Source organism: Battus philenor, unplaced genomic scaffold (genome assembly GCF_028537555.1).
Source record: "Battus philenor isolate CCGP_79_NKW_IND1 unplaced genomic scaffold, ilBatPhil1.0.hap1 SCAF_21, whole genome shotgun sequence".
NCBI classification, from domain to species: domain Eukaryota; kingdom Metazoa; phylum Arthropoda; class Insecta; order Lepidoptera; family Papilionidae; genus Battus; species Battus philenor.
Genome location: NW_027181684.1, coordinates 2850383 through 2876786, shown reverse-complemented (window position 1 = coordinate 2876786; position 26404 = coordinate 2850383). Strand labels below are relative to the sequence as shown.

The 26404-nt window shown below is 34.3% G+C and overlaps 2 protein-coding genes across 2 annotated transcripts; one reads left to right on the top strand and one right to left on the bottom strand.

The window, feature by feature from the left end:
• Positions 1-817: 817 nt before the first annotated feature.
• Positions 818-8823, bottom strand: Smn (survival motor neuron). Its single transcript, XM_068766397.1, has 7 exons — positions 8676-8823; positions 7876-8035; positions 5800-5973; positions 5253-5429; positions 4072-4181; positions 2736-2884; positions 818-1362 (listed from the first exon to the last, which is right to left on the bottom strand). Exons 1-7 carry the CDS (start codon positions 8718-8720, stop codon positions 1329-1331), a joined length of 849 nt encoding a protein of 282 aa, XP_068622498.1. The 5' UTR covers positions 8721-8823; the 3' UTR covers positions 818-1328.
• A 469-nt stretch (positions 8824-9292) lies between these two features.
• On the top strand, positions 9293-22468 carry LOC137923356 (uncharacterized). The gene is made up of 8 exons (XM_068766582.1): positions 9293-9954; positions 12129-12288; positions 13743-13797; positions 14442-14595; positions 18359-18487; positions 19759-20673; positions 21709-21844; positions 22352-22468. The coding sequence occupies exons 1-8, from the start codon at positions 9571-9573 to the stop codon at positions 22405-22407; spliced, it is 1989 nt and encodes a 662-aa protein (XP_068622683.1). The 5' UTR covers positions 9293-9570; the 3' UTR covers positions 22408-22468.
• Positions 22469-26404: the final 3936 nt, after the last annotated feature.

Sequence of the window (26404 nt, the reverse complement as noted above, 5' to 3'; positions counted from 1 at the left end):
AAGGTGATATGAAAGCGTGTTAGTTTGAAGTATTACGTTATCGTAAATAAATTATTTTATAGCTAAGTAAATCACAGGACTCGACTTCTACATGGGTTTTAAAATTGTTGAAACATTTCCAAAATCAAATTGAGAAAATTCGGAAACGACAGTCTTTATTAGCAAGTCGGTATAAAGTAGCTTATAGACACTACCTGAATATTTTTTTTAATATTTTGTAAGATAATATAATTGTAAATATTGTTAATTACGTCAATATACTGCCACAGCAGAATTTGCTTTGCCATGTTTATTATTTAAATTAATATATAACTTTTTAATATAGTTATTATCATATATGATCACCAGAGAACGGACATAAACTAAGTTATGGAAATGGCTTCAATAATGGGTAAATTAACAAAAGGTAAATTGTTTCCAGTGTCCACCACCCATTCCATAATCAGTCAACATTACTTCAAGTATACATTGATATTTATTTCCAATCTCTGATGATTACATAAGACAGAATTCTATAAATTCATACATACAGGTTGTCACATAAACCAACAAGTTGAAGTCAGGTGGTAGGGGAGATAGTGGGTAATTCTACAAAAAAATTATTATATCTCAAATTTTTAAATTTATTGACATTAACAAAATGAATTTTATGCAATCTGTGATGATCTTTTTTTTACTATGACAAATACATATTTTTTTATTTTACTATATATAACCTTTCTGTAAGGGACAGATAAAAATTAATATTGCTTGATTGTGATCAATCTCAATAATGTAAAAAATCTAGCAATAATGGTACCTTTCCATACCATAAATGTGACATATTAAAATAGACTTCTGGAATTTTGCCACAATCTGCGATGTTACCTGATTTCAGCTTGAAGGTGATTTATGGGACAGCTTATATATTGTAAAGTATTTTCAAATAAAAACTAGGTTTTCAAAATAAATAGATATTTTCGGGTACACATTTATTTGACAGTTGTAAGATAAGAAGTCTTACAGCATTATGTAGATACATCTTCAATATAATGCTCACGGTATTCTTGTTTAGAACATGAAACTTTTTGATCTATCGAAGCATTATAGAAGGCATCTGAGAAAATGCGTTCAACTAATAAATCTTAATTGATGACTGTTAATTAAAAATATATCCAAATGTATATTTTGTACATAGTTTACACAAATCAGGAGGCATAATTTATTTTTAACAGATAAAATCATTTCTATTTTCAATGGAAGTTTGTGTTATTTGACACTAAAAATTAAATTTTATTTAAAAAAAAAATGTGTTTCCTTTGTTTTCATCCTTAATGCTTAGGAATACCTCAATGTATTGCGTTTCTTTTGTTATCCTTTGCTCTGAAAATAAAACGACACAAGTTACTTAAATATATAAGAAAGAAGTTAATGTGCAGAGGAAAATTCTGTATTTATATTTACAAAATGAGGTAGGTGGCCAAATACTTACATGATGGCCATGACATACCTTATATTAAAACAATAAAATAACCGTGTTATAGCAACTACAGTAATTAATCTTGAACATGGATAAGAACAAAAAACAATTATAATCTTTTATTCCCAAATTATACATTTAATAATTTTAATATTCATGAATGTATCTAAAAATCTAAAAAATAACAAACCCCTTCGAGTTTTTTGTTAGTTCTTCTTAGTAGGTGGTGTGTTACAAACAAACTAAACTCAATTTTAATTCAGCAATTATAACTATTGTAATTATCTCATGTAATAAAGTTGTTTTGACTTAGGATTTGGCATAGTTTTAAAAAACCTGAAAAGTTAAATTAGGTCGAAAGGCAAATCTAGATATTCCAGGAAGAATATTTTTTATCTGATAGACTAGTAGTGCCACCTTGAGGCATATATGGCCTGGTAATTTTAATATTATTTTACCATTAATACCGGAGCCAGGTTCACATATTTTATTTGGAGGCTTCCTATTTAAAGTATGTAAAGTACCATCCTTAATAAAAATGCTTGTTTACTTTCTCAGATCCTCACTGTTCCCAGATCTTTACTGTTAAGAAGTGTATTATTAATAAATAATTACTCAGTTTTAATGCTGAACGCAGCCCATATATATACACTCCGGTGATACTGGCCAGGAAAATTGAATATATGCTTATGATGCAAGTGTGTTAATAATAAAAATATAATAAATGCATTCTTCTATCTTGGATGCAGCTGGTTGGTCATATAAGAGAACCATATAGAATTCTCAGGGACAAAAATATGGCAGTGTCATCTTTTAAACTTCACTTATTCTTATTTTCGAGAACATTGTAACATATAGAACAAATGGAATGTGTAAAAGTTACTGTTATGTGGCTTCCGAAGTATACTTAAAGACAACACAACTAAGGTGAATGAGCACTAGGACTTGGGTTAACAATATAAGAATAAATTTGTAGTGAATTGGTATGGGATGAAATTAGGAATGGATCTCTGTAACCAGTTGAAGTATACAGACCAGAGGTAGTAGGGGAGGAAGTGTTCAGATTAAAAGGCAGCATTAGCTCATTTCTGGACAGGGTTTCTTAAAGAGCAGTTTCAGAGTCTACTATAGTTTGGTTATGTACAGAATGAGTTTTGGTCGGTGATGGTGAATGCCATGCAGTAAACCTACCTGAACCCTCTACAAAACAATGGACCCACACAGTGAATCCATAGAATGCTGAGAAGTGACATCTGTTAATATTTAATTGTATTACCTCTTCATTCCTTGATAGAGACCGGTGTAGTAACCACTCATGTACCAGCTGAGCAACATTGATGATATCGCTTGATCTTCAGAGTCTGCATGTTCAGATGAGAAGCCTAATGGAGGTGGTGGAGGTAATGGCATATCCATTGAACTTAACTAGAAAAGGTAAATATATATAATAGTAATATTCTCAAAATTGATAGTTTTGTTGGATTCTATACTGTTATATAGTAGGCATCAGGTACCTGCTAGTGCTACTATATTTCAAAGCTTCCATCATAGATTACATTTTAAGATTGATACTGGATGCAGGATCATTTGAAATTTACAGGGAGATCTATGTCCAACAGTGGACTGCGTATGGCTGAAATTATAATGATGATATATAAAGATAGTTGTAAGTAGTTTTAGTTTTAAGTATTGGAGTTGGAGAGACTTCCAGCTTCTGATTGATAATCAGCCAGTTCTGATTGAGCTATTTAAACATGTTTTTGATATATCCTTATACAGATTATATAATTTTTAATTCAAATATTTGAAACCACAGTCACTCAAGATGTCATGGAAAGGTGTCCGTACTTGGAAATTCTCTAGACGATCGAATTAGAAACCAGAAGATCTGTAGTTGAATGAAAGCAACTATGTTACCCAACGGATAGTCTAATTCAAGTAGCAGTGGTCAGGACAAACAAAACAGATGGCTACTAGGACTTGATAATCCACAGACATGTAAGCATAGAGTAGAACACCGTGCAAGATGCACAAGTGGCCTGGTTGTGGAAAGACCACTTTCAGTCGGTCCTTTAGAAAATTATGGTGAGGTCTAAGTCCAGCTTGTGCATATATGTGTGGGTGAGTGAGTATGTGCATATGTATACCAGATGTAATAATAAGAAAATAGTAATTAGAGCATAAACCTTTTACAATGTCTCATTTATATGGGTCTGCTCTTTCAGTCCTGTCTTTAATGTAAGAGTATTCGGTCTTTTATTTGTACTTTTATATGATTAGAAAACACGTAGAATAAATTTACTTATAACAAAGATATGTCGACAATTCACACTAAATGTAAAATTCAGTTTTCAGGCTAGACTTTTCTCTACACCACTAAACCGAGAGATAAACGAAATAAGCATTGGTACAGAGACAATATAATTTTTTTAATATGAATCGTTCTGGTTTATTTAGTATTTCTACACCCCTAAATGTACTCCTTTATATATGGTCTACCATAACATTCACAAGGAGGCATTGGATCTTCGTTAAGAAATCATAAGCTGAATTAAGAATAATGATAGATTGCCCCAAGGGACATGGCAGCAATACAATAAGTCAGTACTTACATTTCCTAACATGGACGGATTGAGCATTGGAATGGGCATATCAAGAAGGTTGTTCATCATCGGTTGATTTCTTTTCTTTTTTTGATGTTTCTTTTTTTTCTGGAACGATCCTATGGAAATTATAAGTCAATATTATAATATCACAACAAAAATAATATTACAAGAGAGTAGATGCATGTCTACCGCACAATTAAGTTTTGAAATTTATCTTTGTACTAATTAATTTATATTTTATCTATTGAAATGCAACAGATTAACTATTCTTGACAGTATAATCTGTCGGTAAAATAATCACCAAATGTGTTCCAAACCCAAAAATTTCTTATAGTTTTCTATGAAAACCATAGTATATAAAAACACCCGTCTCTTACTGTCAAATATAATAATCATCATGGCAGAATAGACGCCCACAAGGCATAGGCTTCCACCATAGATCTCCGTGACTTTGATTATGTCATCGGTGCACCTAGTGAGCCTATTCATGCCGCGTCTACTGGCTCGTGGGCACCAGTTAGGAGCCCCTTGGTCCCTACTGCTACACTGTTAAATATATGTCCTAATAAATATCGCATGTTAGCTTGTAATGGAACAATCAAATAAAGCATTACAATAAATTACAAAATAAATAGAAACCTTAATTTTGTAAGTATTATTTGTTTAATATTAATCAATCAATAAAGTGACTGCGACAAGCTTATATTACTTGAATGTAACATCTGTCAGGGAATTTGAAAGCTGTGCTTTTTTACTAAAGTATTATCAAAAAATCCTAATAAATAGACATTATGACAATATAGCATGGTTATGAATTGCTCTAAGACACCGCAATATTTTAAAACTAAGATCTTTGACCAGAGTGTATTGCCAGTGATGACATACAGATCATAGACATGGTCATTTGCATGGCTTCATAAAAATACTCAGGGTCACTTAGAGAGCAATGGAGAGGGCTATGCTCGAAGTTTTATGACGAGAACAGAATAAGATCCGCAGGATAACCAAAGTAGCTTGAAGCTAAGCTTCTTCTATAGTGGACTGAAGACATAGCCAAATTTGCGGGAAGTAGCTAGATGCGGACAGCTCAAGACCAGTCATAAAAGATCGGGGAGGCCCATGTCTTGAAGTGGATGTCTATCAGCTGAGTTGCTTTGTCTACTTAGAAGCTAGTATTAAATAATTACCCGTGCTTCCTGTACTGGTGCCGACGTCACTGCATTCCATGTTGTTTAGTGCCGATTGGCTGGCAAATCCGTCGTCCTCTTTATCACAGAGAGCTTGTTGAATTTGCCGCGTGCGCTCGTTTTTACCTAAAGTTTGCTTTAACGAACTAATGGCGACTATTTCAGAATTTTCATATCCTGAAATTAAATAACATTGACCTTTTTGAGAAGTAAACAAAAATTACTTAAAGAATCTAAAAACTAGTCTATTTGTAATTAGTGTTTTATATGATAACTGGCAACATTGAATCTAATTATAGAACTTAATGGTTCAGAATGAGAAATTCAAATTTGCATTTTTTAATTAGTTATATTTTTTACACCATTAAATTTTTCTCCAATGTTCTGTTTGATATTGTAAATGTTTTTTTAAACTGGATTATTATAGTCCTTGATTGCCTAATAATATTTAAAAAAGTGAAAAATTTTAAGATTATTTTTAACTGGCACTCTATAATTCAAACTAGACACTTAATTAAAAAAAAAAAAAATATTCAAAAATACCAACCTAAAAACCTTACTATACATTCTTTATCATTGATAAGTCTTAACACAAAAGCTTCATATTCCTGACCGTCGCCTTCATATATAGCTCTACATGGCATCCCCGCCTTCCACTGCACTGTTTTCTTTTCATTTTTCACTGGTTGATCCTGTGTCTCTTTTTTGGTTTTAGACTGATCTGAAATAATTTCAGTAAAATATCACTCATTTCACCACATGGTCATCATTACCATCATTTTAGCCTCAAGACATCCGCAGTTGGTTATAGGCCTCCTTCTTAGATTTCCCATAATACCAATTGGATGTGGCCAGTATTGTTATCTGACAATACATTTTTCAAATTATTGTCATATGTGACTGTGACTTTAATTTTTTTCGCAATTATGTAATGGCCACTATAACCATCTGGGCATTTCAAATTCTATCATCACCATCACAACAACAGTCAGATGTCCTGTATTGGATACATTAGATTAAATTAGATTGGATTACATAGACCTCTATAGATTTACCATAATACCAGTTGGAAGTGGCCAAACAAATAAGGTTGTATATCCACCTTGTCGGTAGACAACCCACACTGTGTTAATAAGTAATTTCACTTAGTATCACGACATAAATAAACCAAAATAGGCCTCAAAATTTAGTAGTGATATCAATAAAGAGCATTGGTAGCCTAACAGTCAAAAACTAGACTTGCAATATATTCGTTCATGCAATAAGTTTAAATTCCACAGTAGTCTTATATTTAAATCACATTTTGTGCAATAATTATAAAGGATTACCACTGCACACAAACAAGTTTCTGAAGGATGGCTAGCAGCGTCCTCTACCTACCAAAATACCACGCTATGATCAGTAAATCCTCATGCCATGCATGGTGATTATGATAATTGCCCCCAAAGATATCTTTGCAGGATGCCTATGCCTTGCAGTGAGCGTTTATGGGCTGAAACAACAACTGATAGACCAAATAATGTTTGGTAAACAAGGAAACATGATCAAAGCTAAAAGCCACTGGTTTGATAATATAAACCACTACAATTCTCACAACAAATATTTCATTTATTCAGTATATTTTCCAATTTGAATTAATATTCATGATCACTATACAAGTGAAAAATGCCAGAAAAGCTCAGTCTGATGATAACTTATATCATCAATGAACTAGTCTTAAGTGATATCCTTCAACCTAAAGCTTTTAACATGACTTTTACTGATAATCATAAAAGTTCACCTACGCAATTATACTTTTATCACTATTTTATTTTTGACATTACCCTGAACACTTTCTGTTAAATACAGCTTAAATAAAAACAAAATAATCAAGCACCATCATTGCCAAGAACTCTTGCATAATATATGTCTCTACTCAATTTATTTTAATGGTTGTTAATGTTTTGCAGAATTTTATTTAAAAAAAGGTTTAAATGTGCCTTGATTTCAATCTTCACATCTGATCACTTTACTATAATAATTCCTATTATATGATGTACTTTTAAAATATATTTTTATTAAGAAGGCACTAGGCTAAGCACAGAAACCAGGGAGGGTGCTCTTTCAAAGATCATCATAAAAATTTCTCATTTTATGTGATCTTTCCTTGATCTGTCATTTGTTCACTTATCATCAAATGAGTCATTAGTGTCTTTAACTACCAGCCATTTAATTGTCAAATTCAGACAAATAAATAATACATTCAGAAAATATCAACCATATGTGAAAGAAATTTTATTTAACTAAATGTTGTAACAGTATTATGATATAGCTATTAATCTTGGCTGTTCATATAATGAGATTTTTTAACACAAGTGTTTTCTGTAAAAAGTCAACAATCTATCTTTGGTCCTAAGGGGGACAGAAAAGTAATTGCTTTCTTAAGTTAAAATCACACAACTACATTTTTAACAACATTTTTATTTCTAATCAACAATATATTGACCTTTTTTATCAACAACCTTTTGCTATCTAGTATACAAACTTTTAATGGGGGAGTGGTAAAAATCAATGGGTTTTCTGTAAAATATGTTGTCAACAGAAAGGACGTTACTCTCCAGTCCCCCTAATACATTTTACTCACCTTTCTCTAGCGAGAGTTTAATCATATGCTGTGTATTTGTTGACATTGCAAGACGTTTGGCCACTTCAGCATTAGCTATCTTTAACGCTTTGTCATATGCATCATTTAGTTTTCTGTCATCCCATACATCTTCCTCGGCATTATCATCCTCTGATTCCGACTGATGGTTTATTTTAATTTATTATAATAATTTTAAACATGTAAAAATTAATCTCTCAATCAAAACTATGTCTTCAATTAAGAGAAACTAATGGATTTTCTATATTTTAGTGATAAATGTATAGCTTATTTGCCAGCAAAAAGTTTTAAAGCTTCTGTATCTATTTCTAACCAACCTATATAATCATAAAGTATGTTATGTTAATTTATTTTTGGTTCAACAACATATGCAACAAACCAATTATTTGTGGCAGTACAGTCTGTAGGCTCACATAGTAAACAATAATTAATTTGAACATGTGGTAGTCTAAATTTTTCAAACCCTTTTTATAATAGCTTCACATTCATCCCTTTAAAGGTTTTAAGCCTAGAAACAATCACTTCATATTGATGAATAAACAATAAAATTACTGGAAGGTAGAACATTACTTATTTCCCAGGTGGTATTCACCTACAGATTTGAAATGTCCAAAATTTTAGTGCTGTTTTTAAGGCTACCTAACCATGCCTCCTAGTTACAACAACCTTAAATAAAAACAGCTTTTGTGGAATTTTGTGAGACCCCCGAGATTACACTTACCCTTACCGTCAGTGATGTTTTGTATTTTAAAATACTCATAAGAAACAATACTCTAACTTACGAGATTCATTCCTTTTACATATAGAAGATCAGTGCATTTAGACATTTTAATTTTTTTAACCAATGTTTTAAATTCCTATTGTGATTTTAACTTATAATTTACAAAATAACTACTAATTTTTTTTACTTTTATTACTTCAGACAAATCACAAAATACACTTATAGATGTCATTAATTGTCAATTCGCTTCATAGATCTACATTCACCGATCTTTTCTATTAGAATTAACATACAAAAAAAATCGTGTTTAAAGTTATTAAATCTTAAAAAATATTTATGAACTTCACACAAGTCTTATTAATTTGTTTTATTTCTTACATAAATATTTTAAATAGAAAATATATTAATTTTCAAATGTATTCCTATTGTAAACAGCTCATATGTTCTCTTAGTATCAGTAATCCACTCTATGGTATTCCTCTTGTTGTCTTTAAATAAATCAATAACATCAACTATAGATTTGATATCGATCGATAGTCAGGGCGGTAATGAATTTTAAAATATTCATTGCGATTCTGTTCATAAATATTTTTCGTTGTACATGAATATAGTTTTATTCAAACACATTTATTAAAGGTGTAAAGTTAAGTTGGCTAAAGCAGGAGACCTGTGTATTTTGGATATTTAAATAAAATTGGCCTTTTGGAAAGAATCAACCATTTAGAGCTTAAAATCAATACTATGGGTAGTTCTTGATTTATTTGTGTAGTATAAACTTTATGAAATCACTGCCGCTATGTTAATTAGCATTTTTGAAATAAGCGAAATACGTATTTGATTTTTACATATTTACTCGGACTTGCTATGAACAAGTCTTCATTACTTAGAAGTGGTAAATTTTGAGCGACACTGACGAGGTTCCTGAAACTCAACAATTTAGTAATAATAAAATAAACATGGATCTTATGGATGGAACTTCGTCTGGCGCTAAAAGTAATCAAACTACAGCAAATAATACTTTCAATGTTGACGATAATTGGAAAAATACTATGCTATTGTCGCCTGATCCATCTTTACCAGCGACATCATCACCAGATTTGTCTAATAATCTGGAGTCTGATAAAAAGCGTCCTCTAGAAACTTCGATGGATGAAAATGAGAATAAAACTAATACTGAAATTAGTAGCGCTAAAAAGAAACAAAAAGTCGATGATGATAAAGACAACGAAGAGACAGTGGATATGAAAATGGAAGAAGAGAAGGAAACCTTCGGTTTGTTGATCTCGAACTTCCCTTATCAGTGGACTTGTGATCAGATTTCGGAGTATATTCAGGAGCATGTAAGTATTCTTTTCAAATCTATCCACAGGTTTTTGGTAAGATATATGGGAATGTAATAAGATCGTCGTATTTTTGTTATATTTCATTTACATGTTGATTAAATAAACAGAAAGGTATTTATTATTTTTTTAAGAGATGTTAAAAATATAAATTCATTCTATTGACAATATTTATATCCTTTTCTGTCCATATCCATGTTAATTAAAAAATTAAAAAATCCTCAACTATTATTACGAAATATCAAGACAAAACAAATTTATTTGTTTACATGATACACATAATAGTTACATATATATAAGGATTAAGATTCCTGACAACTACTAGGTGTGTAAGTATAGAGAACCTTATGAGTAGTGAGGGGTGTAAATGGGTTCTCTATCCTATATTATATGAGTCAAGAAATTTACACAATAGTCCTTTATTGTGTAAAGTAAATTCTTGACTGTTCATAGCTTGTATTTGCAAAAGTCACAAGGATATTTATATACCTGTAAGAAAAATATTGTGGAAAATCCAACACAACACATAATTTGGTGCCAGACCACCAATAACCCCAGAGTGAATTAAAAAATGAATTAACATTAAATAAAATAAATTAATAAGGATGAAATTGGCATTATTATTAAATTTTGTTAAAAAATTATGACAATTTAATTTTTATTTTCAATTTTCGTCATAATTATAACATGTATATTTAAGATAGCTTTTTCTTTCATTTTGTAAAATTAGTTTTTATCTTCACAAGATATGTCAGCTTTATACAAATGTAAACATCTTTTGATATCTCTTGTAATAAACCAATATTGCATACAGATTTAGTGCAGGAGTTTTTTTTGGAAATTATTTCGTTCACACTTCACTAGTAAATGTTGCATGTCTTCAAATAATCCACAAACCTTGCAATTGAGGGCCTCTATTTTTTTCATGACATATGCAAACTTCATTTGTGGAAAATGTTCGGAACAAAATCTAAAAGCGGTTTTTAAGTATTATCTTGGGATTAGCATGTCACCAAACTACGGATTAATAAGTAGTGAGCATTGGATGATCCTATTCCATATTCCAGGGGTGGCCAAACTGCGGCTCTTTAAGAGTTATTTGTAGCCTGCAATAAATATAACAGAATTATAAATTGTTATTGTTTCATTTTTCAAAACTTTTTCTAAAATTACTGTAATGTTTAATTTTAATGTATATTTTTTGTCCTTTAGTAATAAAACATTATAAATACCTTTTTAAACCTTTATTATTTGCGGCATGTAAAAAATTTTAAATTTTGAAAATTGACTCTTATTATCACTTGGCCACCTCTGCCATATAAAATTCCCATCAAAAAGATCCCACATTCTCGTGGGATCTTTTAGCAATATATTTCAACCAATTTTCTAAATGTTTCTTTTTATATTTTATACTAACTTAACTATGACAAGTGAGTATGCCAAATGAGACCCTCTATTGTGAGGAATTTTGTATGCCTTTCGTCACCCCATATTCCAGTAGGAGCTGAATGCCATTGCTATCTCATAGTCACTCCCCTAATTTGAAATCATACTATTAAATTCATGATGAAAAAAAAAAACAAGCCGACTAATATTGCATGCATTACAAGAATTAGAATTACCATGTACAGAAAAAAAGTAATTCTCTGTGCCCATGGTTATGTGTGTTATGGACATGAAATAAATTATATCATTCAAATAAAAAAAAACATTGAATCGGCATTTATATGCACTTTTAAATCGTCAATTGTTTTATTTTACATTATAATTAGTAAGCTACCTCTGGCACAGAATGCTGATTTGCTGAGAAGACCTGGCTGGACACTGGAATGGTCGCTATTTTTAAATGAAGTTTAATAATTTTTAATGTGTACATTACATTATCAACCATGTAAATGAATCAACCAACAAAGTTCCACACAATTGAACTAAAAATTCATTAATAATATGTCTTATTTAATAATGTTCTTTTACTTTTAAATGTAACACTGCAAATAGGTGGGTCTAAGATATTTTATTATATTTGCATACCCTTAGATCTATGAAAATTTGTTGATTTATTGAAGATGAAATTTAGGTTTCTTATACTCCAGTAATTATTAAAAACCCTTGGAACTATAATACGCTATTTGTGTATAAATTATGTAATATTAATTAGATGCATTTGCTTTTAGTGCATTGAAGTGTATGCTCTGGAACAGTTAGATGGTGGTAATCCTGAAACAGGGCAGACCATACGGTTGTTGTTTTTAGACTTTGAGAAGTGCAACCAAGCTAGGAAGCAGTTGAAACTGAAGGCACTTGATGGACGGAAGCTTTCAGTTACTTTCAGTGGTATATATTTTGGTTCTTTTTTACATAAACCATTATATCTCTTGAATCCCACTTTAGTTCTATTATGAGTTCATCATCATCATTATTTTAGTTGTAAGACATCCACTGCTGGAAATAATCACCTCTTGGTTTCCAATGAGACCAGTTGGAAGCAACCACCTGCATCCAGCCTATTCAATGTCTTTTAGAAGTTCTGTACATCTTGTAGGTAGACATTTTGTGCTGTGCTTGCCAGTCTTCACTCCAGAATTTAAAGGCATCAGCAATCAGTTCTGCAAGCTATGTGGCCATGCTCATTGCCTTTTACTAACTAGTAATAACTGGGATATATTATGAGAAGAATGCCAAATCAGCCCAATTGGATAGAAACTAGTATCTTACAGAGCTCTATAATGACATCCTTCAATTTAAAATAGGAGACTACAGGATTTTTAAAATACTGGTTAAAATAAAGTTTAAAAACTTGTTACACTCATTTACTTGTTTTAAAAAAAAATTAATAAGACAACTAACTGACATTTTCATATATCCTTAATTCATTGGTTAAAACTATTCAAATCCTGTTTGATAAACTTTTTAAATATATTGCATAGTAATTATGAGGCATACTCTCAACTCTTATTACAAGGTCTACAGACTATTTTTCTACATGATTTTGTAATAATGTGCAATAAATGTACTGTATAGAAGAATTTTTTCTTAATTCTTATTTTTAAATGTGTTATGAAACACAACCTCCCCCTGGTATATATAAGTAAATAAACGATTATGCCTGTAGATGTATTTGTGACTTGGTCTATTAAAAGAAAAAAAAAACAGGCTATTAATGAGGCACGAATATCTTTAAATCAAACCCTACAGTTATTCTAGACATATCTATTGGTGATAGCTATTTTGATCTGGTACATAAAAAAGTGCAGATTGTTTTAACAATTAGCGATGAATATTTGCTAATTTTATATTTATTTCTAATTTCGATTTGTATTTTCATGTGTTTTGAATTAACTGTATTACTGTTAATTTTTTTTGTATTTATGGACTGAATATTCAAAGTCCACTAAAAGTCCATTAAAAAACCCATCTGAGTTTGTTGTTGGTTCTTATCAAATTAGGTTATGTTTTGGATGATTATGGGTATAAGTTGAAAGATGCTATTTCAGGGGAGGTCAATCTGATTCTAGTAAGTCACATATAAAACAGCTATAAACGGGGTGACTCATATAAAGTGGCCAATCTTAACTAATCCATAATTAAGATTACACTTTGACTAACATATGGAAGGATGATTTTTAAAGCAATGCACAAAAGGTGTTTTATTTACAAAACAATTCTCATGTTAATTAAACATATTTATGTATTTAAAAATATATTCTACACATATATTAATATTATTATTATTTTTTAAATTTAAAGCATTAAAGTATAAAAAAATGAAGGTTGTATCTTTTGTACAGTTCCAGATGACTCTGATAGTGATGAAGATTCCGATAAAACTCTGCTTATTAAAAGGTAAATTTCATTTTTAATATATTTCAAAATTGATATTTATTTATGATTTATTTATATTTACTAATGTATATGTTTTTACGGCCTCATTTTTGGGGTCTCTCCTTCAATCATGGATGGATTGGATCTTTATAAATAATTATTTTTTCGTATAATTTTTTTTGTTCCATGTTCACCTTTTGTACTTCTCATTGTCTTCAATTCTTTCCTATAATTTTCTTTACAATATTTCTCATTCTTTTCCATACATCGCTTCACTTCCTTCGTCATCCCTCCAGGGTACAATTTTAGATTTATTTTATTTTATTATTCCTCAACTTTCATATATCTGTTTAAGAACATATTTCTGGTATATATGTTAGTAGAAGAAGAAATTGCAAGTAAATTGAATAGTTTCTATTAATTGAGAGTTTTACAGCCCACTGAGGCTGAGGCTCCAACATCATCCAGTACCTTAGTTTACCAGGTGCATCTATATTAACTTTACTTCATGTTAGCCTATTCCCTTTGTTGCTCTAATAATTATGCATATTTTAAGCCAACTCATTTGTCTCTTTTACACTTTGCATGTCTACGAGTCCAACATTTGCTTCCTGTAACACTCTATATGTCATTTTCAATATAAATAACATGAAATATTTTTGCAGAACTACTGGCCTGTCCCCAAGAGAACCATCACCATCGAAACCAGAATTAGATATATGGGCACCAGATCCACGAGGAGTGTATGGGTTGAAGCCGGAGTATTTGGAATCATTGGCTATCGCACCACCTTTAGATAAGTGGGTACATGTTTCCAATGTGAGTATATAAATTTATGTAATAATTTCATATATACCGCTATTACGAACCAGATCGAAATCTTGCGACCAAGAGCTGGTAGACAGCGAGAGTAGGTCCACTACTGAGTGGACCAATTGCATAGTCCAGGTTGTGGTATGCAGTGGGCGTATGTTGGCTGATATGATGGTGATGATTACTATTTTTAGTCTAGAATTTCTGTTGTTTGACTGGAGGCATTAACAGATCAAAGGCATAAAGTCCCCCTATTTAGTAACTAAAGGTGTCCTCCGATGAGAACTTTGGCTCTGGCCAGTATACACATTCTCATAGTTTGAGAAGCCGGTAAGTTCTTATATCGCTTATATGGATGCTTAAAGAATTGATTGGGTGTAAGAATCTCCGAAGAGGACCTTGGCTTGAGTTATTAAGAATAGTTAGTCGTCCGCGGACAGCCAAGAAGCCAGTCCCATTAGAAACTCATGGAGGAGACCTATGTCAGACAGTGGACGCCTTACGTCGGAAACTGAAGATGATGAGAACGCTGATGATTTTTTTCTTTGTATCAATTCTGTACACTTTGGTAATCGGTGCTTTAAACATATGTATTGAAGTACGTTCATAATTTACGGATCCGAGACTTGGTAGCTAATCATGTGCCGTATTAGAAGGCTTGAGGTCGCCCAGAGAGCAATGTACAAGCTTCGTTACGAGATCGGATCAGAAATGAGGAGGTCCGCAGAATATGGCACTCATGTAGCTCGGAGATTTGCTGGTCTGAAGTGGCAGTGAGTGATGCACACCGCTCGTGCAAACTGCTTTAGGTCCGAAAGATTATCGTTCAGCGGCCTCGAGCCAGGGAGATAGCGTGGTTAGGTTGGGGGGCCTATCTAAGTGTACCGACGAGCTAAGGCCGATGAAGTCAATTCGGGGGACCATGATGGAACATGCGACCCCCCGTTTACGATGGAGGAGCTCCGATGGTCCGTATCGACCTTCAACGCCAAGAAGGCACCTGGCTCTGACGGACTCACCGCGGACATCTGCCGTGCGGCCGTCGTCGTGGACCCCGTTCTGTACCTCGCGCTCTCCAACCGGTGTCTCGCGCTTTCCCACTTCCCCACGAGATGGAAGGAGGCAGTGGTCGTAGCGTTGCGGAAGCCGGACAAGGAGGACTACACGCACCCGAAATCCTACAGGCCCATCGGACTCTTGCCGATTCTCGGCAAGGTCCTTGAGAAAATGATGGTCCGTAGGATCCGGTGGTACACTGCACCGTATATCAGTAGCCACCAATACGGCTTCATGCCGCAGAGGTGTACCGAAGACTCCCTGTATGACCTGATCCAGCATCTGCGAACCCGGCTGAAGGAGAAGGAGATCGCGGTGCTGGTATCATTGGACATAGAGGGAGCCTTCGATAACGCCTGGTGGCCTGCTATACGGTGCAGACTGGCAGAGACTCGCTGCCCCGCGAATCTGCGGCGTCTTGTTGACAGCTATTTTAGCGATCGCAAGGTGTCCGTACGGTACGCGGGGGCAGAGTGGGCCAGAGAGACCACCAAGGGGTGCGTGCAGGGATCCGTAGGCGGCCCAACCTTCTGGACCCTCCTCATCAACCCTCTCCTGGAGGAGGTGGCAAAGACCGGGACACACTGCCAGGCGTTCGCAGATGACGTCGTGCTGGTCTTCTCGGGGCAGAAGGCCCAGGACATCTCAAGTCGGGCCAACGCCGTTCTCGCCCATGTTCATGAGTGGGGGGTCAGGAACAAGCTGAGGTTCGCACCACACAAAACCAAGGTGATGGTGCTAACCAACAAGCTAAAGTTCGACTACCCATTACTGAGCATGGGAGGTGAGCCGCTTGGCCGGACTGGGGAGGTCCGGATACTAGGCCTCACAGTTGACGATAGGCTCACGTTCAACAGTCACGTGAAGAACGTGAGCAAGAAGGCACAGGGCCTCTATCGTCAGCTGTGCAGGGCTGCGAAGGTATCTTGGGGTCTGAACTCGGAGGTGATCAGAACGATGTATCTGGCGGTGCTGGAGCCGACGATTTTGTATGCAGCGAGTGCATGGGCGCCGGCGGCTAGGAAGCTGCTGGTCCGCAGGCAGTTGGGCGCGGTCCAGCGGGGCTTCGCGCAGAAGATCGCGAGGACCCACAGGACCGCGTCCCTGCACTCGGCCCTTATACTTGCCGGGTTGCTTCCCCTGGACCTTCGGGTCCAAGAAGCAGCCCGCTTATTTGAAATAAGAAAGGGTCATTCCCGGCAGGTGGTAAAGGACCGAGACCTGGAGGTACCGGTCAGCTACCTGAGACTACCACACCCGTCTGGTCAAGTTGGTGTGGAGTTCTCCTGTCTGGGGGAAAGTGCGGAGGAAGTCCGACTTGCCACCGCGGCTGCCGATCTGGTAATTTATACCGACGGCAGCCGCATAGAGGATAAGGTGGGTGCGGCGTTCTGCGTCAAGCGGGGCGCCGTAGAGTCATACACAAAGAAACTCAAGTTGGGCAACTTCTGCACCGTATACCAGGCAGAGCTGCTGGCTCTAGCTGAGGCAACAGGGTACGCGGCCGGCGAGTCGGCGCAAGTCTGCGCCGTACTGAGCGACTCGCGGTCCGCTCTCGAAACTGTCGCAAGATCGGACACCCTCCATCCCTTAGCGTTAAGAGTGAAGGAGAATGTAATGAAAGCGAGAGAAAAAGGGAAGGATGTAAGGTTGTTCTGGGTGAAAGCGCACGCGGGGATGGAGGGGAACGAGAGGGCGGACCAGCTGGCCAAGGAAGCGGCCCTGAAGAGTAAAAGACGACCAGAGTACGAGAGATGCCCTGTTTCATTCGTCAAGCGGCAACTGAGACTGGAGTCGCTCGACGAATGGAACAGGAGGTATGTGGAAGGAACGACGGCTTCGGTAACGAGGATGTTTTTCCCGGACGCCGTCTCAGCCTACCGCGTGCTCCGCAGCATCGAGGTGGACGCGGTCTCGGCCCAGCTCTTCACGGGGCACGGGGGGTTCTCTGAGTACCTTCATAGGTTTAAGTTCAAGGAGGACCCCTCGTGCTTCTGTGAACCGGGCGTGGACCAGACCGTGATCCACCTTGTGGCCCGGTGTCCCGCATTCGGGGGACTCCGGTACGATTTCGAGTGCCGGTCTGGTATTCAAGTCAGGGAGGAGACAATACCCTCCCTGATTGGTGGCGAAAACAAAACGACATTTATATCCCTATGCAGAGAAATCGCCAAAAAGGCGATTGAAAGAAACAAAACAAACAATTTATAAAAAAGATAAAACAAAATAAAAGGCTAAGAGAACAAATATGTGATAATTATAGTATAAGTTACAATGATAAGAAAATGTTAAACAAAATTACAAATTAAATATCAAAAGAAAAAAAGGGAAGAATGTCAGACGAATAGAGCGAACGAGAAAGAAAGTAGAAATGTAGCACGAAAGACAGACAAGACTGAAAGAGTATGTGATGAACGACAGAAGAGTATGAAATTAAAAATAACTGTGAAAAAATAAATTGAAAAATAAGTCCCTGTCCCACCTAAGATAGGGGAACGAGAGGCCCCCAATAGCGGGGGTCATTAAAAAAAAAAAAAAAAAAAAAAAAAAAAAAAAAAAAAAAAAAAAAAAAAAAAGTGTACCGACGATATAGTCAAGTTCGCTGGTAATCTTGGCGACCTTTGGCGTAGACCTATTCCTGGATGTTATCCCAGATGATGATCAAAGTACGTAGAGGAAAGAAAATAAATACATTTGATTAATTGCATTTCAGTTCAGATGTGATAAATCAGAACTGAAGGAGGTGATGGAGCTGGCTGGTCACGTGGTGATTTGCGCGGTGGTAACTATAAGTAACAGATACGCGAAGGTTATGTACAGTCACCCATTGGAAGCTGTCCAGGTAATATTTCTTTTATCGATAACTCTCTCTCTGACTTTTTTATATCTATTTAGGATACTCAAAGAAGACAAATCCTTCGAGATTCTAGATTTAAATAATAGAGGATACTTTCCTATTATAAAATAAAATAAAAGGTGAAAACAAGACTGAATAAACCAAATATTTTTTTTATTTTATTTAACTATTACACAAACATATATACATATAATGAACTTACAATAAATAGTGCAATTAGTGCTCAAAATAATTACATACATGCACAACATTTTTGCTTAAATACAGGTGTCTAACCATATTTCATTATAAAATTTTAAGGAAATTGTAAATAAAGAACCAAAGGTATGGTTTTTATTAATTTATTCTTCACTTGTTGTTTAAGTATATATCAGGCTTATCTCAAATGTACGGTAGACAGGCTTTCACTGTTTCATGCAACAGCTTTATTAAAATATCTCAAAATTATACATGGGACGATTAGGTACATTTAGTTACATAGTATTTTTACATTTATGTTTTGAATTAATTTTTACGAGAGGCTATCAACAGAGGGAGAGGAAAATATTTTTAGTAAATAAAAGTGCTAACAATATCAGATTTTTTATTTTAAATTTCAATACATTAATATGTATTTGATATCCAAGCAATTTAATTTTAAGCCTTACGTTATTTATTATTTTTGAACCAATTGATTTTATGATATTTTCTGTATTAATTGACATGGGCCATACCAGGGGTTGCCAAACTGCGGTTCGCATGCCGCATGCTGCTCTTTGAACGATTGATTGTCGAATTATTTAAATATTTAAATCTATATTACCTATGTCAGCTCATGGATAATCGAAACAAATTACTGGTGCGGATAATTATTATTATTCCACCATAAAATTAGCGAAATCCAAATCACAAATAACCAACTGGCATTTTAAGTATTATAAGAAGTGCTATCATATACGTGTGCTATTATATCTAACTTCTATATACATATTTTGTAGTTTTGTTTAAATAATTTCAATATTTTTTTATCATTATTTTGTATGTTTTAAATGTGTATTCAATTGCGGCTCGCAAAAAAGATTTAAATTTCGAAAAATGGCTCACACTTTTAATGAGCTTGGTCACTCCTGGGCTTACCCATTAAACATTAAAAAGAACAAAAAATAGTTTTAACACCTACCAACATATATGTGTCTGAAGTAAAACAATACTTATATACCATATGTCGTTATAATATACATTCGTAATTAATGTTTTTCATACCAATACTTTTTCAGGCTGTCTCAATGTTAAATGGTCAAATATTTTACGGGCAAGTGCTCAAGGTATCTCTATACAAATGCCTTAACAATGAGATCATACTTCCTAAGGGTCTTGTAAAAGTTGGACCGGGGCTCGGTTTAGACGGCAAGCCCTTGAGGGACATCGTGCATCAGTACGAAAGATATCTTTGCGGCAAAAACTCCTCCATAAACGAATCAATTTTTACAGAAGTTAATAATGTCAGCACAAATATTAATTGTGATGGTGTAACTGATAATTCTTCACCATCTACTGCGATTCCTAGATCAAGTGATAACCAAACGGATGATAAAAGAAATAAAAGCGATAAACCAAAGGATGATTTTGGGCCAAATGATAAATTCGGTTCAACTATCCAAAAAGGTTCCACTTCAACACCAATTCCGAAGAACGTCGCGAGCGGTCCGAATTCTGCAGCAATTAGACCAAATTTCAGTTGGGCATCATCATCTACATCTCAACCATTCTCAAATAATCCAATAACAAATCATCACGACTCGTTTGGACCAGGTCACAATAGTCAAAATAATCAACAATATGGCAATCAGGACTCCGCTCACTGTGGCACATTGCCACAATTTGTCGCTCATAATATGGATTTTCCAATGATGGCGAGATTTCCAGCAAGAATGCCACATCCATGCCCCATTCACATGGCGCCCAGGTTTCATAATCACAATCCCACACCAACACTCTACGGTCCTTTCATTGGAGTTAGGAATCCTAGGCCATCACCCAACGTTGCCCCAGTGCCAAATAACGAGTGGGGCAATCCTGGTACCAGTTCGAACAATCAGCCCCCGACACCTGGAACTGAAGGGGAAAGGAATGTCCACGCTGCTAAGGAACAACACAATGGATCCTTGTCTACATCGGTCGAGCTAAGCAATGTGAGTATGGTTTATATATACATTTGTGATTGGATCAGGAATGAGGGAGATTGGTAGACAAACGGGACAAAGCATCACGATTGGTAAGTTGAAATGGCATCGTGATCACATAGCGCTCAACGGATTGATGTTACGGCTTTAAGATTCTGCAATGATGACTTTACCCATTAGGTGATCATACCTTAAACCCTCTGAAAGTCGGAAGTTGCTAGATGCAAGTTTCCGATTTGTGTTATATTGGAAATATATGGTGAAACCCTTTGTCCAGCTCTGAAAGTCTTACGGCTGAAATTATTGATGGTTTTAACACTAGGTGTATATCCTGCTATAGGTAGACTACGCCAACTCAATGTCAAACTATTGTTTTGTGACGTCATCATTAAAGATATAGTATAGTGTACATACCGTCTTCTAGCCTCTGCGCATGGCTCGCACTCTTTTGTATGTGCAATAACATGAAAATTTTTTTTTGTAATTTTTGACACGCCAAAAATTTGGCCAAATTTTTTATCTATAAGAGTTATAGTTTCAAAATGATCTTATCTGATTGAATTCTACTTGTCGAAAACAACGTTCCTTCTAAATTTCAAGTTTCTAAAGCCTATGGTTCCAGAGACGCTATGAGTCAGTAAATAGACGTAATGCTGTTATGTATATCTAATATATAAAATTCTCGTGTCACGGTGTTCGAACTTAAACTCCTCCGAAACGGCTTGACCGATTTTTACCAAATTTTACATGCGTATTCAGTAGGTCTGAGAATCGGCTACTATCTATTTTCCATACCCCTAACTGATAAGGGTGGTCCACCCCTAAATTTTATTTTTAATTTTTTAGACAATTTTTTTGGTTTTTATTTTATTATGATACAGCATACAAAAATACATACAAACCTAAATTTTCACCCCTCTACGATTAACCATTATCTTACATTTGTTAATTAAAAACTTTAATTTTTTTTGCAAAACAACGTTTGCGGGATGAGCTAGTCTTTATATAAATGTGTAAATAGATAATATAGTCAATGATTATCAGCTTCCGCTGTCAACGACGTTCCCATTGCTGTCTGAGAAGATGGCCGAAGTGGGTCAGGTGATATCCTTGGAGTTGACTCGCCCGGGCTGCGCCCTCGTCCGGTTCGCTACACGAGCACACGCTGAGAGATGCTACCGTATCCTTTTTAACTACACGATGTACATACAAGACATCAAATTATTTCTCATTATTTCTTGAGTAGAGATCACCGACCTACCAACCACTAAGTGGACAGACATGTTTAAAGTTGTCGGAAGCTGTTAGATGCGGTTTCCAACAGGTCCTATTGAAAATCTATCGATGAGGCCTATGTCCAGCTGTGGACTTCCCATGACTTAAATGATGATGACGATGATTTGCTATATAAAGGATAATAAGGACGATATAGCTAAAAAACAAAAGGGAAAAAATTGTATGCAGGATGATCCCAACTGGTTTTATTAAAATTTTAAAGGATCGGGCTATGTCCAGCGGGGGACGCCCCACGCGGCCTGAATTGAACAACAATGAAAAACATTGTCGTGTGCGTTTTTACTCAGTGTTGCCAATTGTTTATTCAGGGCTACCAATAATTTACTACCAAAATTTTGTGACAACCCTATATATACTGTTACAGATGTAATTACCTTGACTTTACATACAGATCACTTCAGTAAAATGTGCGTTATGGGTAGCGTCATTGATGTGAAGTTTGTCTAAAACTTCTTGGTAGGTAAGTAAGGAAAAAAGGAAAGCTGAGTTTTAAATTCGGTAATTGGTTTGAGTTTTTCTTTTTTTTTTAAATATAGTATAGTTATATATCATTTCTCAAATGCCAAATATTTTTTTTTGCCAAAAGAAAATTTAATCCTATTTATATTTTCAAGAGTCTATATTAATATTATTTATTTATACAGAATCTCTCCATCTCGGGTTTTCTTTTAACAATGTAATATATCACACATGTACTCTCAAACGCTACATGAGGTAATTTATTTTTATATAAGTTAATAATGATCTGCACAAATATTTTACATGTTCCAATTCATATATAGAGGCAAAGAAAACAAATCCATGGAGCCATCATGCAAAACTAAAAAAATTAATTTAAATTCTTATCGTTACGATTCCTGATCTAAAAGTCTTTAATACATAATTTTGTACATATTGCACACAGGTTGTTTTATGTACTGAATGCAGACTTATTATCTATATATCTATCTTATAATAGCTATATGTAGTTCTATGTATACAATTAAATATCATTTTTAATGACTTCCATTTATATTTGTGTATATAAATTATAAATGTAACTCATTAAAAATGTATAGTTTTAAACACATATCCGAACGGAATAAGTCTCTAACTATTTTTAGATTGCTTTTTCAATTTTTATTTCCCAAAGAGAGGCTGTACAGATCTTAAGTTATATAAGTTATATCTTAAGTTATAAGTTCCTTATTGGTTTGCCACGGGTCAACTCTACGAAAATTGATGTTAGAGGTCGAGAAGTTCTAAAAATTACTTTTTATAAATTCAAATCCGTCACACAATTTTGCTTTCGTTTTTGGGTTTAAAAAATTATTATACCTGCAATTATTATTACATATTTTTTAAATAATTATTAATAGCACTTAATATTTATAAAATATGTTAATTTTTTATATTTTGATAAGACAAATACCGTTAAGTTCATTTAAATTATTGTTTTAATGGCCTAATATATTTTACTTAATATATTCAAAATTGTATTATATGATAAAATTAATTTTCAGTAGTATACATTGTTGTCCATGTCAATAGAAAATAAATTTAATTAGTTAAAAGACACACAAAGTTGTAGAGTATTGGAAAGTTCAGCAAAAGAGAAAAAGAAAAAGTCCGTACCGCGCAAAGGATAGATATAGACTAAAATTTGCTCCCATGTAAACGCATACTTACATATTTATGATTAACCTATGAAGTGAGTCGTACGATTTCTGGCGTTAACTTTGTCCTGCGAATATAGTTTAAATTTACATGTAAGAGGTTACCAGCGTAGACTTCGAAGGTCTACATTAGATTAGTTTTAAATATTTTTTTTCTGCCAAAACTTATTATTAATTAGTAGTAAGTAGTGTGTAAATATTAATTTAAATGATTTATGTGATTTACATCGCCGCTGACACCGAATAAAATAAGTCAATTTAACTTTTCAGGAGATATTCAAAACAAATCACAAAAATTTTAGCTAAAAAAAGCAGTGAAAATACGTATAAGAACATAGATATAAAGTTTTTACTTGTAAAGTGTAATCTTTTTATCCTTGTTTGTATTTTATATTGTAGTTTATTTCGAATAAAAAAGATAACTTTGCCTATCTCCGCCATTTTGGGTCAGAAAATTATGAAAAAAATTGACAAGATGTATTAGAACTTGTAGATTGCAAATATTTAAAAACCATGTGAAAATGACAAAGAAGATTGTGGTTTTATTCGGTGTGTGCGGAGATGTGTTTAAAAATAAGTTTTGTTTATCTAAAGGTTAACACCTTACAATAAAGTTTATTAATTTAGTCTAAACCGCACAGTAACTTTCCGCCTATTTATTCAAAATAATATCTGATTGTTATCTTGTAATAATTATTTTATTTATAATGCATTTTTATTTATTTAGTATTAAATTAAATCTATGTTACTCTAAGAATATAATTATATGAAAGCTATTCATGAAATATGTTAACGTTTAGATTTGTAAAAAAATTTCAAGTAGGGTAGAATGAGAAACTTTGAAATTTAAATGTTAGAGATTGATGTTTAGAACACTTACATAAGCTTGTTCACATAATTTAAAATCTCATTTGTTTAGTGCCAAATTGTATAACTGAAATAAAAATTATATTCATTATTATATATAGATAGCATATATATTATTTTAATGCATAATTATAATGAATTTTCATTCTACTTCAGCGCTTCATAAAAACATCGTAGATGTAAATAAACTAAGTCTGAAGAATTATTCAAATTATATATTAGACGTATTTGATCTCTGAAATATATATTAATTATAAGTGAATCTTTATTATAATTAATTATAAGATATATTAATTAATTTAGAGTTAAATTCTAATTTCTTTGATAGATAGATGTATGAATAATAAAGATCGTAATATATCTATTGGAATTTTATTACTTTTACCTATCACAAAAGTTTTAATATTGCAGAGTAGTGTTTTGTAACATGGGGGCCACGCTCCACAGGGAGGCAATCCGAAAGTAGAAAGTGGGCAAAAAGAAAATTTAATTTACAGATACTCGGTGTTTGGCACTAATCGGTGTTACATGGCTTCTGAGGATGCCCCGTGGAAGGGTGAAACACGTGTTGAGTGATTTGACGGTGGCAGTTGTGTGATTCGCATTGTTTGTCGCATACGCATTTATCAGCCGGGCTGGCGGGCGGTGCACTTTGTTGCACGACTACCACTGCATGTGCGGAAGTGGCTAAATATTGGTCCTTTTCTTACTTAGAATGGACTTCCGCAAGGTAACGCCTGATTCCATTAAATATTACAGAGAGGGGGCATGGGAATTTTAGGAAGGCTAAGGTGGAGCATGGTATAAAAAAGGTTGGAAAATACTGTTAGAGGGTAGGTGAGTATGTTCTACTTCAACATGATATTAGTCAACGAGATGTCTACTTCAAGGCATAGGTTTCCACGGTGACCGGTCCTGGGCTATCTGTATCCAGCGACTTCCCCTGAACTTGACTATATCGTCGGTCACCCTATTGGGGGAGGGGGGTCATATCCATGCCGCGTCTACCGGCTATCTGTTCTATCTACAGTTTTGATGTTCAAAATTCTAAAGCATAAGATAGCTAGTGAATAAAGCCTGGTGTTTCATTAGCTATAACATATTTAAAAGCAGAATACAATTGTGCATTACGTCTTAGATCAATATTCTGTTTAACTTGAGATTTTTTATTTATTTATTTCACATGCTTTACATTTTGATAGAAAGATATCGCTTTAATTTTACATTAAATGAAATCCAGTAGTTTATCTACCGGAGGTACGCGGCTCCAAACTCCTGGAGAAGACAATTCGTTATGATTAACAATTTCTAACGATTCGTTAGCCAAGCAAAGCTACAGCAGACAGTTAGAAACTTCTAATGATTTTACGATAATAATTAAGTTTATATCAAGTTGCCTCTTTACTTAAATCATCAGTTTATTTACATCACCTTGCAATTTTACATTATGTTTACAGTATCATCTTGCGACTTTACAGTATGTTACATCATCGTTTGTTTAAAATATCATCTTTAGTATTATACATAGCACCCTTTACGAACACGAACACTGTGCTACATTTTTTATAAAAATTGACGTTAAAGAAACAAAAAGAAAAATTAAGTCAATTTGTGACATTTTGAAATTGATGCCATTGAGACATTTTGCATGGAAAAATATTTTTGTGGGCTCATGAAATCAATTCTCATCATTTTGTCTCCCATGTCTTCTTTCTAGATTTTCAATAGGACCCGGTTGAAAGCGGCCTGTGTCTAGCGTCTTACGAAGTGTGCGTGTTCTTGGGCTGTTCTATGATGTGTTTTCCGGTCCATGGTATCTATTCATACATTTCAAAACCATGTTTGAACTGATAAATGGTAAACAGAAACAACCACTAAAAAGCAATTCGGTTCAGTCTGTAGCGGATTGTAACCCGCTCCGC